The sequence below is a fragment of the Meleagris gallopavo genome, chromosome 4, assembly GCF_905368555.1.
Source record: "Meleagris gallopavo chromosome 4, MGAL_WU_HG_1.1, whole genome shotgun sequence".
Taxonomy (NCBI): Eukaryota; Metazoa; Chordata; class Aves; order Galliformes; family Phasianidae; genus Meleagris; species Meleagris gallopavo.
Window position 1 is genome coordinate 61,280,744 of NC_139407.1, and position 18,238 is coordinate 61,298,981.

General features: G+C 41.5%; 1 protein-coding gene across 1 annotated transcript; it reads right to left on the reverse strand.

The window, feature by feature from the left end:
- Window positions 1-12,284: 12,284 nt before the first annotated feature.
- ADRA2C (adrenoceptor alpha 2C) lies at window positions 12,285-17,646 on the reverse strand. The gene has a single exon (XM_010710489.3). It carries the CDS (start codon window positions 16,919-16,921, stop codon window positions 15,581-15,583), a length of 1,341 nt encoding a protein of 446 aa, XP_010708791.1. The 5' UTR covers window positions 16,922-17,646; the 3' UTR covers window positions 12,285-15,580.
- Window positions 17,647-18,238: the final 592 nt, after the last annotated feature.

Below are 18,238 nucleotides of genomic sequence, written 5' to 3' on the forward strand. Positions count from 1 at the left end.
GTATTGTGATGCTCCAGTCTCATCACAGAGCTGACTGTCAATGAACAATGCCCACAGACTATACCCATTAGTGTAACAACTGCATCAGCATAGATGTTTCCTGTTTTAAAGTTTAAATGCATAAATGTATCTGCCTATAGGATTATTTTACTTACAGTTTTATATCTGGAGTGTGATTGAGGGGTTTACTCAGATGACATATATGTCAGTATAAAAGAAGTATTATTTCAGGGCCATTTTAAACATACCAGAAGTGTATCTTAATTGAATCTTGCTTCATGGCTTGGGAGTGCATTTCTGTGGGATTCATTATGCACTCTTGAGATAGCAGCAAATGCGCATGCGAAAGTACATGAAATAAATAAAGCTCTGATGCAAAAAGACTCAGAACAGAACCCTTAATGGGGATATTTCCTACAGGCAGCTTTTGGCATTGACTTTGCTTAGAAAGGTCTCATGATCTAGCAGAAAAAGAACTTAGTTTCTAAGAACTTGATGTGCTTAGAAAGGCAAAAATCTTTGTCTCTGGCGTCTCTAATAGCTTGTCAAATTCAAGTTGCTATAAGCATGAGAAAAAAGTATTCAAAAATATTCAAAGAAATTACCTAACTCTGCACCTTCCTTTGCTAATGTGATATCCCCACATTATCCCTCTTGTACTAGTTTCCATTTCCCTTAGAGCCAAGACCAATTATCCCTGCAGCTTTCCAGCTGAGAGCAACAATATTTCAGTGTTCTGCCCACCTATTTACACGCTATAATGCTCTGAAGCACAAAAGTACCCACTTCTAGTCTGTCAACCAACAGCTCTTTAATAACGGAACACAATGAAGTGCTGCAGTCGTATTCTATAGGATATGTCTAAAACAATTCTGAAGCCTCTTTATGCCCTCTTGACCCTTAGAAAACTAAAGCTGATTTTGATCCACTAATTGGGAAGGAAGTGGATTTGTCTTCAGTATATTCTTTATACTAATTCTCAAATGTGAAAAAATTGTTTCCAAAACCTCTCTGACTAGGAGAGAAAGTAGGCTTACAAAAAGCCTCTTCTGTCATTGCTACCAACTACTCCACCTGTTCCTACCAGCTCTGGCATAACACGTCTCAACACAAGGAGCAGTATCCCCAAAGAAGTTCAGTCTGCACATTATGGGAGAGGATGCATTTGACCCATGCTGTGGGATATGGTAGTTATGTCATGCCAGCATGGCTGGCTCCAAGCTTCTTTGCTGGATACAGACAACAGTGGGCATAGCCAGTTCTCCATGGATATCATATAAACATGCTCTGAAAGCCCTAGTTCTTCTTCTGATCTCGTTTGACCAATGTACCTCACTGAGTTACTGTCTTTGAAAACAACTGCTGGGGCCAGTAAACTGAAGAATGCCTCGGGATCCCTTCCAGTGCCTGCCCTAGTATCATGGTAAGTGATGACAGGAGGTGGTACAAAGTGTTAAGCACTGGCAGAGGCTCCCCAGGGAGGTGGTTGAGTCACCATTTCTGAATGTGTATAAAAACCATCTGGATGTGGTGCTCAGGGACACGATTTAGCAGTGGGTTGTTAGAGTTAGGGTAGTATGGTTAGACTGTGGTTGGACTTGATGATCTTAAAGGTCTTTTCCTTCAATTTTTCTGAGCAATTGCCTCCTTTGCAAGTCTCCTTCAGCCACGAGTGCCTTTCAGTAGCTCCCCTCAGTAGTTCAGGGGAGATGCAAAGGATGCTGCAACAATGTTTTTGGTAGGTTGTTACTAGGATTTGGCCAAGTTATTGATGTTATCTAATTTTATAAAGAATCATTAACAAGAAAGGAGAAATGTAAGATACTGCTGTGAGAGTGGAATTTACTGAGTGCAATTTATTACTAGTACAGGTCCAAAGAAATATCCCAGTGGGAAATTTGGCTCACAGCCTCTTTTTTTTTCCTTCTTTTTTTTTTTTAAATATATATATAAAAGAGTTTTCAGAAGCCTCTGGTGACAGAGAAAAGACAGTTAAGACAACAATTAAATAACAGTTGTTCTAAAGCCAACTGAAAATTACCTTTAATACCAGAATCCATCTGTGCCAATAAGTAAAGCCTACTGGGGAGAAAATGAAACAAAAAGAAATGAAAGTGTCACGACTAGTGGCAAACAAGTAGATGAAATTAAGTCACCTTAGCTTGAAACATGCATTCACTGTTGAAAATGAAGTTTTAACTTTCCTCTCTTCAATACCAGAATGAAAACTATTCTATACATATTGCCCTGAGAACAAAACTTCTGTAGGTTTTGGGCTTCTCTCCAAAACCAAATATATTATTATTGAAGCTTGAGATCTAATAAAGGAGAAACTACTTCCATACATACCAATGCAAGATGAAAGTATTTTGAATTGTGTAGTAAATTTATATCATAGAATTGTTTGAGTTGGAATGGACCTTTAAGGACCTTCTAGCCCAACTCTCCTGCTATGAACAGGGACACCTACAGCTCCATCAGGTGCTCAGAGCCCTGTCCAGCCTGACCTTGAGTGTCTCCAGGGATGGAGCATCCAACATTTCTCTGGGCAACCTGTTCCAGTGCCTCACCCTTACTGTAAAAGCCATAATGTAAATAATATCATTTATCTAAGAAATAGCATTCATTACTCACTACACATAATGTAGAAAATCTACAAATTTCAATTCTGCAGTTTTCTAAAGCAAATTTCTGAATATTTGGCCTTTTGAATGTTTTGTCCTCGGCATCTCGCACTGAATTTTGTGACCTGAAATGATTGCTGTAATATTATGTAACAGGCATTCCCTCTTGAAGCTAATAAAAAATGCCTCAGTAGCTCTTATTGCTCCAAATTCTTTTGAAAAACAACATTCCCTTCTTAATAATGATCTTCTCAGCTGCTTTTTAGAAGATAAAAATATAAAGCAATCTCTGCTTCAGTAATAATGATCTACTTCTTTTTCATGTCTCCTTTTTTAGTAAAAAACTTTCACCCATGCATGTGATTAAAAAAATTGGCTCCCTGATCATTTGGCTTTGGAGCTGTCACAAATTTTTCATCAAGAAATGTACAGTAAATGAGCCTGAACAGAGTTTACAGTGATTGAGTGATAGTAAATACTTTATTGAGGGAATGTTATGAAAGCAAGAAGTGTTGATGGCAAGGTCTAAACTATAATAAAAACTATTATTTTGTGACAACAAAAGATTCCCTGAAATGATTTTCAACAGCTACAAAAACACAACAATACGAATTGGTTATAATCCTAGCAAAGAGATGTAGTGCTCTTTACTTGGGATCAGATGCAAATATAGGTCTGAAAACCTGAATTACAAATCTGATTTTTTGCCGTGTTAGAGGAACAGCTCTTTCTGAAAACATCCAGTGCTCATTAGCACTGCTACACCATCAGCAACTGCTAAACTGTAGTCATTTGTTGGGATAGTCTTCCTGTTGGAGAACTGAGATTTCTTTAGTTAATATCAAGAATTCTAGCTTCTGACATAAGCACTACTCTACTCTTAGTAGAGAGCAACAGAAATGTGGCTTAAATGTGGCTTATACCTACACATATCATAACTTACAAACTCAAAATGGAAAACACTACTCATGAGAATTTTCCAGTCTTTCTACTGTTTGTCTTAAGAATTTTTTCAAGAAAAAATATTATGAAATTCTAATTTCTGTAGAAGTTTTTTAATTTTCCCCACCTCTGAGTTCCAGAATCCAAGTTCAAATATTATGGTGGATCATTTCTAGAGGAATAACGAGTAGCTGGCCCATGCAAGGTAATTGCTCAGTGGCAGCCATTTCATGAATGAATGATACTTTCTTCTCTATGGTTTCTCTGTAGGATTTACTAACAATACTGTGAGTCTAAACTGCTGTAAAAAAAGGCTAGAGCTATAAATTCTTCAGCATTTCTCCATTTTATTTTGGAAGAACTAGTAATATAAGAATGGCACTGGTATCCCCTCAACTCTTTCTTATATGTTACTAAAACGTATTCCAAGACATGCATATCCAAAAAAGTTAGTTGTTTTTAATATTATAGATCTTTGGATCTAAAAGATTACAAGACAAAAGCAGAATCCCTTACTTCAGGGTGGTGCAGAAGTGAATGGGAGTAAGTCTGCCCTTTCTGAACTCTATCATCAGTTAATGCAATTGCAATGCAGGAGTCTTCTGCCTGAAAAGGAGTCTGTAAATGCCAGCTTACAGTCATTTTGTTGCTTTGTTCTCTTGCACTTGCTACGCTTTTGCAGGAGAAAGAAATGTAAGAAACATGTAGGAAGAAAAAGAGAAAGGGATGTTTTTTTTGTTTTAAAAAGTAAAACATAACTAATGGGTATTAAAAATGAGCAGTCAGAGACCTATAAAACCAATATCCCATTATTAAGGAAGGCAATTCAGTTAAAGAGTCTGTGCACAGACAATTACATTCTTGCCAAAGAACCCTGAGGCTATTCATGGAACTATTTACCTGAATGCATGTGTCATTGCTCATTGAAAAAAAAAAAACCAAAAACAAAAAAACAACAAACTGGAACTTTGAGAGAAGAGCTAACTTAATTAGCAAATTATACATTCAGCTACACATCAAATCAACTCAAGGGATCAACTTACTGTTCTAAGAATACCAAATAAATTTTAATAGAATAGCATTTTCATCCAGCATGTAAAGTGCTCGTCATCTGTTCGGAGCTTTCATGGTTTAAAAATGGCTTATTTCTGATATTTTAATCTTGGGACATATGTAGTTATCATTGTAGGATGTGCAACTGCTTGGGAAACAGTTATATAAATAACTTCAAGGAACACAAATAGAGCACACTGATTTAGAATCCTCATGAGTGAGTGCAGCTTTCTGGATATATGTAGACAAAATGTTGACATTTATCATTCTGTAGTTTTTTCCACATTCAAACAATTTGTTATGATTTGTATTCCTGAGCAGGAATCATGCTTCTAGGCACTGGAATGCACATAAGAAACTCCAAAACAGGAACTACCTCAGAAACATCTTGATGTAAATGTTATTCTCAGAATCACAGCTTCCCAAAAGATTAATACCTCCGTCCAGTGCTGTACCTTGGACAGTGAGAGGCTTTTATAATGAGTATTTATGAACTTCAGCAGGAAAATGATGCAAAAGTTTTTTTTTTCTAAAAATCTTTTTGGCCCCTAACTGTATTAAATCATCGATTTTTGTAGTACCTCCTGTAGCTACATAAAATAACAACAAATTCCAACAAATTATATCTACTTCATTGTACGAGAGTTTGGGGAAACTACAGAAGTTAGATATAAAAGTAGACACTGGCTATGCATATTACAAAGTTTAACTTTCAAACCATTTAATGCAAAAGCAGAAAATCAGTGAATTCCTGAACAAGCAGAACCTCAGCAGCTACTCTCAACTTTTTATTAGAGGTATTTCTAATAATTACTATCTAGGACTTCTGTAGCACATTCAGTGTACATAGCACTAAAAATACTTATGAATTCAGTAATAATAATACTTTTCAATAATAATAATAATAAAAAAGGTGAGAGATTGAAATGATCGATTCATGACACATTGGGCTGGAAACCGAGAATGAAATTAGATATGAACCTTTGTCCAGACCTGAATAATGCCTCTGCTGGTAACTTATTACAAAACAGAACTTTAAAAGTTTTGAGACTGAAAGTAGGCTTTTTACCCTGGGAAATTTTCTTTCTTGAGTGGATGCGGGGAACAGATATACTAAATCAAGGATTATGAAATTTATTTAGAGCACGTTCTGGCCCTGTGATATATTTAGTGGAAGCCAAATAACAAGCTTCATAGTTTATGCGAAAAACACAACTGCGTTGCCATGTCCTACAAGAGCATCAGCATTGTAACTGCAGGGAAACATTTATAACATTCTGAAAGGAAGAAAAGGATTTTCAATTCCAGATGTGACAACATATTCATGAATGCAGCAGCTAGCACTCAAATCTCTGAAATGCCGATTACTTCTACACAAGGGTCAGATGCCTACCATGCAGAAGTGAGTGAGGAATAAAGCAGCAAGTGCCATTGTCACAGACTCTCACTGTTCAGTCTTTAGTTAAAGTCTTCAGCTGAGTATGGAAACATGCTTATTTCCTTGTTATTTTTTCCCAGTCGTGGCAGCAATGGTATAAATCATGACTTGGTGTTTTATGATCTATATTCTTCTCCACTTCAAAGAAAGTAGATCACAAAGACTTATTTGGCTTGCTGAGTATAAGCACAGTGTCTTTTCTTGTCTATAAAATACATTTATGTGCATTGTCCTCTACTCTGTTAAGCATTGGGGTGGAGGAGGAGGAGGGAACATATTTCTTAGTCATAGACTGACGCGGTATGCAAGGGAGCTCGGGTTGTCTCTAATCCAGCCTCCTTCTCAAAGCAGTGCCAGCTATCAGGCCAAACCAGGTTGCTCAGGGCATTATCCAATCAGGTCTTGAAAGCCTCCACAAACAGAGACATCACCTCCTCTCTTGTCAACCAAGATGTTTTATTATATGACATAAAAGGGGCAAGTATCTTCACTGAATTAATTGAATTGTGCTCGATTAATCACATAATGAAATAGTTAATTTGCATTCAAAAGTCCTATTTTTAATGTTTATACCTCATGTTTATTTTTACATTGCCAAAATAGAAAAGGAACAGTTATTCCTGCAGTCATGTATCCTTTTTTTTTTCCTTGTTTGTTTCTTCTCTAAAAGAAATGGCGGAAAAAAAAATTCATTAATAATAACTGTTACCACAACAGTTAACACACACAAAAGTCACGAGAAGTTTTGAAAATCTGAGAGCAGCTCCAATCTATGTGATGATTGGTCATCCCAAGCTGGAGATAGCAGAATTACGTAAGACTGAGCTGTAGCTGAACTCTGTTTGGGAACAGACTGGTTTATCCTCCTCCCTCATTTACTGCACATGGGCTACTTTTAAAAATTGCTTCTACCTACTTTGCTACTTTAGTACCATACATTGCGGCAGCCATTCTGCTTAGTTACAAAAAGTCTCCCCTTGAGTTTCATGGAAATTGTCTGGTTTTCTGATGGTGGCAAATGCTGCCAGGAATCCCCCTCAGTACAAAATGTTCACCTGGTATTAAAAATTTCCTCTTATTGTGATCAATTTACTTGAAAAATATATACAGAATTCCTTAGTAGCTTGAAATATTTGTTCCCATATATTTCCCATCCTGCCTAATGTTAGATCTGTGTATGTTATTTCTATAACATTTTCTTCATTGGGTTTCAGGGAAATTTTTGGCTTTCCAAAGACACATGTTCAGTAAATTCCAGAGAGGTAATCTTCACAGTATGAGAGAAGAATGATACAGTAATCTGTACTGAAACAGGGAGCAGACCCTAAAAGAAATGAGAGATTCGAAAGATCTCTCCATCTACCTCTGATTCTCTGCCTATTTGCATCTTGACCTGGACATTTGGTTGGTTATTTCAGTGCCCAACTTTCCACCATCTGTCACAGAATTATCTCTAGATCTATATGGGTGAGATTTCTTTCAGTAACTTCTGGAAGTACATAAGAATTCCATCCCTTTGTAGTGTAAACTGTAACTTGGGGTTATGAGGGTACCTGTTGAATGAATGGAAAATACGGGCATCTCAAAATGGGGATGTTGAATACAACACTGGTGACTAAATAAAATTACAAAGTCCTTAGAAAACAGTGACGCTGGTGTCTCCACACAAACTAGACAGGTTGTGCTTTGCTTTTTTTCTTTTTTTTCTTTTCTTTTTTTTTTTAATTCTGTAGAAGTGAAATGGAATAGGCGGCCCACTAGACAGAAACAAGCTGAAAGAAACAGTTTGTGTATTCCAGTAGGATTCATGTGCGAGGTCTGTGGGCATGTGGTGTTCACAGAGCCAGAAGCAGATCTCTAAAGCACAGGCAGAACTTTGTAAACACTGGAGCATAGCAGGGTTCTGAGATGCAACAGTGGATTCACTGGAAGGATCTGCGTAAAGCAGAAGCTTGTTAAGATTTGCCTACCTCAATGCCATTAATCTTTTGATTTCCCATCAGCAAAAAGGGCATTTGTAATGCATAAAGGCATTGACAGACTAAGCATTATGAAGGTTATGAAGTATTTAAATACAGTGATAATGGAGCTCAGAGCTGAGTGCCCAGCACCCAGGAGTCTGGAAGTCTCGGCTTTCTGGCACCTCACCTAGCAGCTGGCCCAGCCAGACAACCACCAGGCAGTCAGACCAGCTGGGGCTGATTAAAGGTCTTCTGACCTTATTTTACATGGAGCAAAACAGATATATTATTTAAGGAAAGATCAGATTTCATCAAACAAGCATTTTTCTGGCAAAAAAAAAAAAAAAGCACACAACCAAAACAACAGCACTCAAGAATCCTCAATCAGTTCTATTACTGTGTAGAACAGTGCATCAAGCACCTCTGACACACCACGTGGCAAATCAAAACTAGTAGACTGATGAACTGACTTAAAGTTTCCCTTTAATCAGTTACAGAAATTGCTGCTAATGTAAAAAAATTAAATCAATGTCAATGTTAATGAATGCACATTTATAGATGCTTTCAAAACCCTGCAAACAATCATTGAACATTGATAAAACTCTCCAAAAGTAATGCACTATGGGTTGAGTGAGTCAAAGACTTTTAGCATCACTCCTGGCATGCTATGTACTTACACACAGCACAACGCAGCATGGAAGCACCTCACAGTCAGTGCTCTGGGGAATCCTCCCAGAAGAGCTCGTGGGAGGGCAAGCACTATCGTCCTTTTGTAGATCAGATCCCAAGGCATACAGAGTAAAGGCTCAGCAAGAGTTTGCTGGGTATTGTACTCGGGCTGCAAGCAGGGACAGCTTTCAAGAGCAGAAGGGAACAGAAAGACAAAGTGAGAGAGCTCTCCTGCCTTATGTAGAGTGATTCTCTAGCAACCTTTAGTGGAGGGTTTGGAGTAGATGATCTCCAACAGTCCCTTTCAACCTCTCCGATTATGGAATTCAATAGGCATGTATTTTACTCCTCTAACCTTTGCTGTACACTTGAGATTGTTCCTCTGCGTGCCTACAAGGGCCCCAGTTGAACAGCTTCACATTGCTCATATCGTAGGTCTCAGGCAGGGCATCCTCAGGACAGACAAGATTAAGCCTTTTGCTTTATTCAGCTGTTCCCAGTATTTGACATATGTTTGCTTTCCAGATAGAGAATGTCCTTGTGAAACAAAAGTGTTAGTCTACTGAGAGACAAAAAGCTAGGTCAAATAAAACATTTATATGCCTAAAGGAAAAGCATTTTAGCTGTATCACTATGTATAAATAGTCTGTTGGCTAAAGCACTCAGTGAGGAAGTGGGAGACCTCAGTATTAATTTCTTACTCCAATGGGCTGAGTTGAAAAGGATGCTGTGCTGAAACTGTTACATCATAGAGGAAATCATTTGCAATTTTGGGTCAAATTAGAGAACACAGAGAACAAAATCAAGAGTAGGGTGTACCTGCATCCTAGGGTTAACCTCTGTAATGAATGCCATACAACTCAGAACCTGTGAGGTTCTTATTTCCCTGACTCATGCTACTTGTTAGACATCACAGCAGAAAAACTACTTCTCATGGCCTGACTTTAATTAATTAGAAGGGATTAACAGAGCTAACAGAGGGAAATACAAATCTTTTTTTTCCCCTGTTGTCAATGGAATTTACAGTTTTCTCAATCAGTAAAGAGCTGTCAGGAAAGAGTATCACAGAAAATGAACAACTGCTGTTCACAAAAATGCTGAAACACTTAAAATTAATTGATTTTGACGAAGCAGGCAGCTACATTTTTGTACTTTACATTCAGGACCTTTAATAAAGCATTTTTTTAAGAGAGCTTCATATGGACAAATTGAATTAGGTGCTGTTTTACTTTTCATTAGATTTTTCAGAAAAGTACAGCGAATTATTTTATAGTAGAATGCCATTCATTGACAGAAAAGCTTTTTTCTTTTCTAGTGTAAACAGTTCCATTAGCACAGTCTATTAAAAAATGAACTGCAATTTTACCTGATAGATCTTGTGATAAAATGCTAGGCTGGGACTAGAGCAAGTTTCATTTTGTAATACTTTCTGTGCCTGTTCTCTTTTCCTTTTCCTTTTCCTTTTCCTTTTCCTTTTCCCTTTTTCCTTTTCTTTTCCCTTTCCTTTTCCCTTTCTCTTTCTCTTTTCCTTTAAGATGCCAGCAATCTTCCTCTACCTTATCAACTGCTGTGAAGTTGAAATACAAAATATGTGGGATGGTGTGGTGAAGGGCATGAGAGAGAAATGAATTAAACGGAACTTCTGTAAATATTTAAGAAACTACTTAACCTTCTGGCAGTTTTAAAGTTACTACTTAAAATAAAGCAGTGTACCAAATGTAGGTGTCGCCTAAATTCAAACCAAGCATGGCAGTCACCATGAGTTCAAGATACCCAAGCCTTTCCTGTTAAAAACAGTAACAGAGTTATCACTGGGCTACTGGTATATTCCCTGAGAGACCTTACACCTGCTTCCCTGAGAAGCACTATGTCCACAATTTCCATGTCACGTAGCTCTACTGGCCTCTCCTAGGAGTTCAAAGTGATTGGGAAGGCACAAAATTTAAGCCAGCTCAGTTATCAGAATATGAGCCAGGGAAATTTCACAACACACTCGCAACTCTTCAAACTGCTCATTGTCCCTTCCTTCCATGCTTTAAGTGGCCTCAGAGCAGAGATGCGTAGGGTAGATTGTAAAAAACCAGTGCTTTCTGTGAAAAGTAAACTGAACTCAGTGTAGAATTATTGATGCTACATGGCCTTAGGAGTCAAAGTGACAAGTTGTATTTTGATTCACTTGCAAGGACAAAGGTCAAACTTATGCTAGGTTTTGAACACAGATGCGAGCAATTCCCTAACCCTACCTCTTCCCACAGCATCTTCTGTACGACCTAGTTGATCCATAGATCTGGGAGGCACATTAACATTTGCTAACATGCAAGGAATAAACCTCCAGTGTTCTTGTCTAATGTGCAAAGAGGGTAAATATTAATTCATCTGGTGCTCTGGGTATTCATTTCTTCACACACTGTGGTCCCTCTAAGTCCAGAGTGTTTCATCTGAAGCTTCTGGCTGCCTGCTCCTCACCAACTTCATGTGTGACCATGAAAACAAACCCACAAATAGCATCTGGCTTTTACTTTGCACAAATTGTGGGCATTCCTTCCTTCTTGACTGTAGTCATAGGTTAAAGTTAGAGCATTCTCATGAAATGTATGCTATTACTGATGTGTCCTACAAAATTTTTCTGTATCTCAAGTGCTGTTTTAGCCAATATCAACTTCCAGGGAGTGAGGGAGAGACCAACAGTTTCCTTCTCTGAAAAACAGATGCAATCAAATAATATTCTTTATATAACTTATTCTGAAAATACAATAAGCTTTGCTGCCCTGATGTAGTCAAAAATCCCTTGACCCACACCTTCTATGGGTTTTGAACAGCCTGACCCACACTCCACGTTCTATAGGTTTGAACAAAGTGAAGCCAGGAGGACTGCTTTCAATTAGCTATACATTTACAAATGTGTACTTACATTCCACGGGCACATTTACTGAAAAAAGGCAACATCCTTGCCCACACTGAGTAGTTCCCTCATTCACACGAAAACTCTACTGAAGTTTTCTGGGATTACTCACAAAAGATGATGCAGCTCAGTGTGCACAAAGCTGTTATGGTACAGTCTTTCATCTGTTTTACTTCCCAGAAATTGTCAGGGTTCTTGGAGCAACAGGATTTCTTTATAAAGTGATCACACAGAACAACAAGGGACTGATTCTTACTTTAGACAATGCTTTAAAGCTGTGATCCTGTCAGATCTCCTGTATATAAGGTACCCTCCATCTGCCTCAAGTCTTGAAGAGGCTGATCCTGTGGGTCTTACTCATACAAAACTCCCACAGAGGAGCTGAATGATAGCAGCTCTGAGTTCTCATCCTAGCTAAGTTGTATTGTTTGATATTTCAATAACGAACCAACAGTGGTACTGTTCAGAAAATTGGTCCTGAAAATGAAACATTAGCTTCTCACTTTGGACTGACAGAAAATATTCTTCATGGTGAAATACACAAATGAACAGTTAAAGATCAGATGCTTGTTAAAATCAATATGGCTTTATAGTAAGATTTTTTTCTTCCACAATAGTAGAGAAAAAGTGTTTCCACCAGCTCATCAGATGCCATCAAAGATACAAATGAATACATTTGAAACATATCTTCTCCCTTTTTCTTATGCAAAAGCTTCACTGGCTGCATTTTTCCTCGGTGTGCCATGAGCCAACTTAGAGTGGAAGTACAACCACAGTGCAAGCTGCAGAGCTGATAACTTGTTATGAAATGATAACAACACACGATGTTACAAATTCCAGTCTTCAGCTTTTACAAGTAATAACAGAACACTAATTAAAAAAATAAATCAGCCCCGTTTTACTTCTTTGAAGCATATTCAGTAGTTACATTAAAAACAGTATTTATAGAAATCTCTGTATTCACTAATTTAGAGGGAAATGCACTTAAAAGGGGTGTATACTGCGCATCCTTATTGATGAGTATTACTTTTCACCTAGCTCAGGAGAAAGAAGATCCTCAAGACATTGAAACAGGTGAGTAACAGAGAAATTAAAACCACAGGTAATGTCCTGATTTTAATATACTGCTGTACATAGATGTTCAGTATCTGCATCAATCCCTTTTTAGGCATTTTGAAATGTAAAACAAAAACAGAAGCATTATATGATGATTACAGAATAATTTGATAGCAAAGAAATTACTTTTAAGGCACATCAGCCATTCCATACATATTTTCATCTCCACTTTAAACTTGCCAGTTAAATTTCATTTGACTCCTTGAATTTTACGAAAACAAAGGGGAAGGAGTGCACTTACAGACAACAAATCTGACTTAAAAAACAGTGCAACAGTGAAACTGCTGTGTTTCTGCAGACTGGGAATCCAATCTAAATGAATATTAGGTGACAAAACCAGACCCTTATCTTGGTAGGAATGGGTATCTCTAATGAAACTATCCAGTAGCTCAGAGGTAGTAGCTATATACCATATGTTGCTTTGGTTGCTCTGGCAATTATATAGTTTATTCATAAAAAACAAACCTGAACTTTTTAGCTACATGATTATCTAGAAACTATCTGATCTTGCTCTGCTCTTGTCGATGTCATTTTAAAAAGAATTCTCCATTTTACACAAAAGAAAATGGCTTGTAGTTTCTTCCTCTCGGTCTGTTGCTATTTTTTCTTCTATTTGTCTGTCTCAGGTACACACTTGTACCAAAACAGTTGTAATTTATATAGGGATGCTCCTGAAAATGTCTGAACAAGCCTTCTTTAAATACAAATGTTTAAACAAAGTTCAAATCTTTTTACAACTCCAAGCCTTATTTCAAGAAAGGACCCACTAAGTTATGGACTTAAGACACTGAAAATGTCTCAGTTGCTTCTTTAATGAAATTAAGCAAACTTTAAACGCATTTGGTGCAATCATCTAATTCTTACTTAGGCAGAACTCCCTCCCACTTGAGTTGGCCCTGAAGTTGAATTGTTTATTGAATTAACACCAGAATAGTAACCACCGCCAACTTGCTTTTCCAGGGTTAAGTGAACTGAATGAAAAACTGATGAAACAAACTGACTGCTCTATCACTTCTTCTTCTGATGTGGAGATTTCAGACAGAAGAGAGAGAGTAAAGAAGGGCATATCTAATGATTTCCAGGTATAGATTTAATGTAGCTGTTTCGAGCAGCCTGCTGTATATTTCATTCTGTTTTTTCAAAGAGCTGTTTACTATGGAAAGGTTCATTTGAGGGAGATGCCAAATCCTACTGCCCATGGAAGGAGCGATACACATAACAAAATGGAGCAGTATTTACCCCTGCAAACAGAATACACATCTTGCAGCAGCACAGCTGGAGAAAGGATGTAAATGTTCAGCTGAGTCTTACACTCAGCATACACTCAGTGAGGAATACACGGACACCAGCCCCTGCCTCTCACTCTCTTCATTACAGTTTATGACATTTTATATGTCATAAATCCATGGGAAATACAGCTTGTTTTAATAACCACTCAAGCACTCCTTCTACCCCCCGGTCCCCAACAAAATACTCTGAAATCATGAACTAGAAATGCAAACAGGAAAAGGGAAAGAAGGCAGCATTAATATTAAAGGTCTGGAACAGCTGCACCTTCATTTGAGATTTGTTCACACAAACCACTGACAACCTGTAATGTATGCTTCTCATTAAAGAAAATAAATAGAAAGGATTTAGTTGCTCTAAGTCTGTAAATACGAAGGATTTAAAGACCTCAGTGGTGTGGTGATTGCTCTTCTTTTGAAAATCTGCATAGCAGAGAGCCTCTGACTGCCTGTCTGAGGATAAGAGCAGCATCCATCCAGCCCTGAGATAAGCCTTTTGAAGGGGACCTATAATGATGGGGAGAAAGTTCCCCACACAGTACATTTAAGTTGAGCTAGCTAGAAATTTGACCTCAGAAAAAATTTCAGTTTGGTTCAGCAAAATGATTTTGTTTTAATGGAAATTGGTTTAAGACAGAATCTTTGTCTTGAACAAGCCACCTGCTCCAGGACAGCAAGGTTCTTAGGCCACTGATCTGAGAGAGATGGAGTAGGAATTTACTGCCTGGATCTCCAACAGGGGGAAATAAGGTCATTTTGTGTATGTGCTCTTTATCATATCTCATGAAAACATGCAAAACTCCCAGATTTGTCCCACTGACAAATTTTACAGGAAGACAGGAAAAACATTTCCCATCCAGCTCTATGTGCAAAAATCCCTCTAAAGAAAAAGAATATCCCATGCTTGACATAAGCCCTGTGTAAAATCATCATTCAGAAGGTTTTAACAGTACAAAGGTTTATTTAGAAAAGAGTTTGGATTGTTCTCTAGGGTGGTTTTTTTTTTTTTTTTGGCAAACATTTAAATCCTTTCATAATTCAAAAGACTGCCAGTGCCTGGTGCCTAGCACTTTTCCCCAAATAAGCAGTAATAGCCAGTTTCTTACTGGGACAAGCCCATCCACAGCCACAGCTGCTTTGTTAATACTCAGATCCGTTATTCCACCACAACTGCCACTTAATCTTTTCCTCTTGCTGTCTCTGTTTGTTTTCCCACAAATTGCAGAGCCTCTATAAGCTCTGGGCCTCTCCATTTCAGTGTCTTACCCAATTTCCTCTGTGGACTCCCCGTGTCTTCCATCAGGGTTCAAAGACAATTCCTCCCTTTCCCATTTACCCATCCGTACCCCAAAACAGCTCCTTCAGGACCATGTTGCCTTTCTGCACCGCAGTGAACGTGCTCAGCCTCCCTTCTACCATCCCCATATCCCACCACACTCTGCACCACCAAGGGGGCGAGCCCCCTTTCTTATCTCTATGCCCCAACCCCCATGTTCTCTTCCCTCCCTTCTTTCTCAGCACAGAGCCTTTTCCTTCCCTTTTAACTCCACTTCTGCTCAAGGCAAATTCATCCCTCTTATCCCTCCAGCTCAATGCCTAAAGTTCTTCTTCTTCTTCTTAAACAGAATGTGTTTAAAGGACCTGCGGAAGTCCTGGTTGAAGATGGTGTAGATGACTGGGTTGAGGGAGCTATTGCAATACCCAATCCAGAAGAAGAACTTGAAGAGAGTCTCAGGGACCTCACATGCCTCCCGGCAAATACCATAGAGGCTGTAGCTGAAGAAAAAAGGAAACCAGCAAACTACAAAGACCCCCATGACCACGGCCAGCACAAAGGTAAAGCGTTTCTCCCGGGCCTGGGTGACCTTCTTACGGCAGATACTGCTACGCTTCCGACGACGGCGATAGGAGAAGAATTCCATAGAGCGATTGCTAGAGCGGGAAAGGCGGCTACTGGAGTGCTTGGAGGAATATGAGTAGGAGAAGGACTGGCTCTTGCTGCTTTTGCGAGGATGCTCCTCCCGGCTCCGCCTCCGTCTGCTCTCTGAGGTGCTGCTCTCCTCCAGCTCAATGTCCTCCAGCTCAGAGGCTTTGCGCCAGTGGTGCACTGAATAATGTCCGTTCTCTCCCAACTGCATCCTCAGGGACGTGCAGCCCCCAACAGCGCGGCTCAAGCCATTCTCAGTCTGGGAGGACCCCTCTGGCATCGTACGCTTCTCAGAGAGGGTCCTGGTCCTTAGCTTGGCCACACGGTAGATACGGATATAGACCAACACCATGATGAGGCAGGGTGCAAAGAAAGAGACAATGCAAGAAGAAAGAATGTACCAAGTCTCATCATTGAGCTTGCACTGGGGAAAGACATCTCCTTCAGGGTCCCGGTACATGGAAATCAACGGCGGAAAGGAGATGACAGCAGAAATGAGCCAGACGGTGACAATGGTGGCCTTGATCCGCCGAGGTGTCCGCTTGAGGTTATACTCCACCGCCTGCGTGACCGACCAATACCTGTCAAGGCTGATGGCGCACAGGTGGACGATGGAGGAGGTGCAGAAGAGCACATCCAGCGCCAGGTAGATGTTGCACCACACTTTGCCGAAGTACCAGTAGTTCATCAGCTCGTTGGCCAAGGAGAAAGGCATGACCAGAGTAGCCACCAGGATGTCTGCGCTGGCCAGCGACACCAGGAAGAGGTTCTGGGGGGCTCTCAGCGCCCGGCTGGTGAGCACGGCGATCACCACCAGCACGTTGCCCACGATAGTGAAGACGATGATGAAACCCACCAGGGCCGCCAGGCTGGCCACGGCAGCAGGCGAGTAGGGGGAAGGAGGCTGCAGGAGGGCGGCGGAGGACGGCGACGAAGGGGGCAGCAGCGCCAGGGACCCGTTGGGGGAGCCCAGGCTGGTGTTTCCCAGCAGCAGCAGATCCATGGCGGGTGTGCGGGCCGCCGCCGTCCTACAGAGCCCCGCGGAGCCCCCGCCCCGCCCCACCGCCCCGCCGCCGCCCCGCCGCCCCCCTCATCGCCCCCAGCCGACGGCTCCGAAAGCTGCGCCGCGCGCCTCCCTCGACCCTCAGGGCACCGCCGCGCTGCCTCCGCCCGGACCCCGGCGAGGGGACAGCGGGGCACGGCTCTCTCCTGCCGCCCGCCCGGTCATGCCCGGCAGCTCCGCGCAGCCGCTCAGCCGAGGGGAATCGCCGGCGGGTGCTGGATCCTCACGGGAAGCGGAGTCCAAAGCGGCGGCATCAAATCCCACGGGGAGCGGCGGCGCCCGGCGGCCCCGCTCCAGCGGCGCGGCAGCGCGAAGTCGCGGCTGCCTGCCGGCTCCGTCCTACTCTTGCATCGCGCTCCCAATCGGCGGCGTGCCCCGCCGCCGCGCGCATGCTCAGTGCCGCCAGGTGAAGCCGCCGCGCCCGTCTCGGCGGAGCACCCCAACGGGGGGGAAACCGCACGGAGAGCCGAGCGTTGCCCCGCGCTGAGCGGCCGCGGCTGCAGAGCGGTTCCTCGGCTTTCTCCGCCGCCCTGTCCCCGCCGGGCGTTTCTTCTTTTCGCGGAGGCGGCCGCGGCTCAGGGACAAAAGTTGGCGGTGCCACGAAGAGCTCCGGTCCGGCTCCCGGCGCCGCCGCGGCTGCTGCCTGCGGGGAGCCCTGCGCCCGCAAGGGGGCGACGTTGTCCGGCGGCGCGGCGCTGAGGGGAGCGCCGAAGGCGGTGGCCGTACGACGTATCTGAGGGAGCGCGGCGTTAAGCAGAAACTGAGCGTCAGTGTGAAATGTGAGCAGGTGGCCCGGGATGGGCCGCGATCCACGAGGAGCCCGTGGTTAACGCCAGGCTTCACAGAGTGCGGGCGTGGGAGGGTGGTAGCAGGAAGGTGTTACGATTTGGTTGTGAAAGCAGAGAGATCTAGACAGCATAGGAAAGTAAGCACCGAGGAAATTTTCAGCGGTATTCCCACAATTTGGACTTTCAGGCACAGAGTTTTTCTCTGCCCTCATTAGGCTCCATCTGGACTGCTGCATCCTGGACCCGTGGCACAAGGAGGATGCAGAGCTGTTGGAACAGGTCCAGAGGAGGCAGTGAAGATGCTCGAGGGGCTAGAGCATCTCTGCTATGAAGAATGGTTGAGGGAGTTGGGCTTGTTCAGCTCGAAGAAGAGAAGGTTTCAGGGAAACCTTATTGGGAAGAGATTTCAATTAAAAATGGGGAGATTTAGATTGGATGTCAGGGGGAAGTTTTTCACAGAAAGGATGGT

Coding starts and splice junctions, on each gene's coding strand:
- ADRA2C (XM_010710489.3), bottom strand. CDS start 16,921: ATGGATCTGCTGCTGCTGGGAAACACCAGCCTGGGCTCCCCCAACGGG.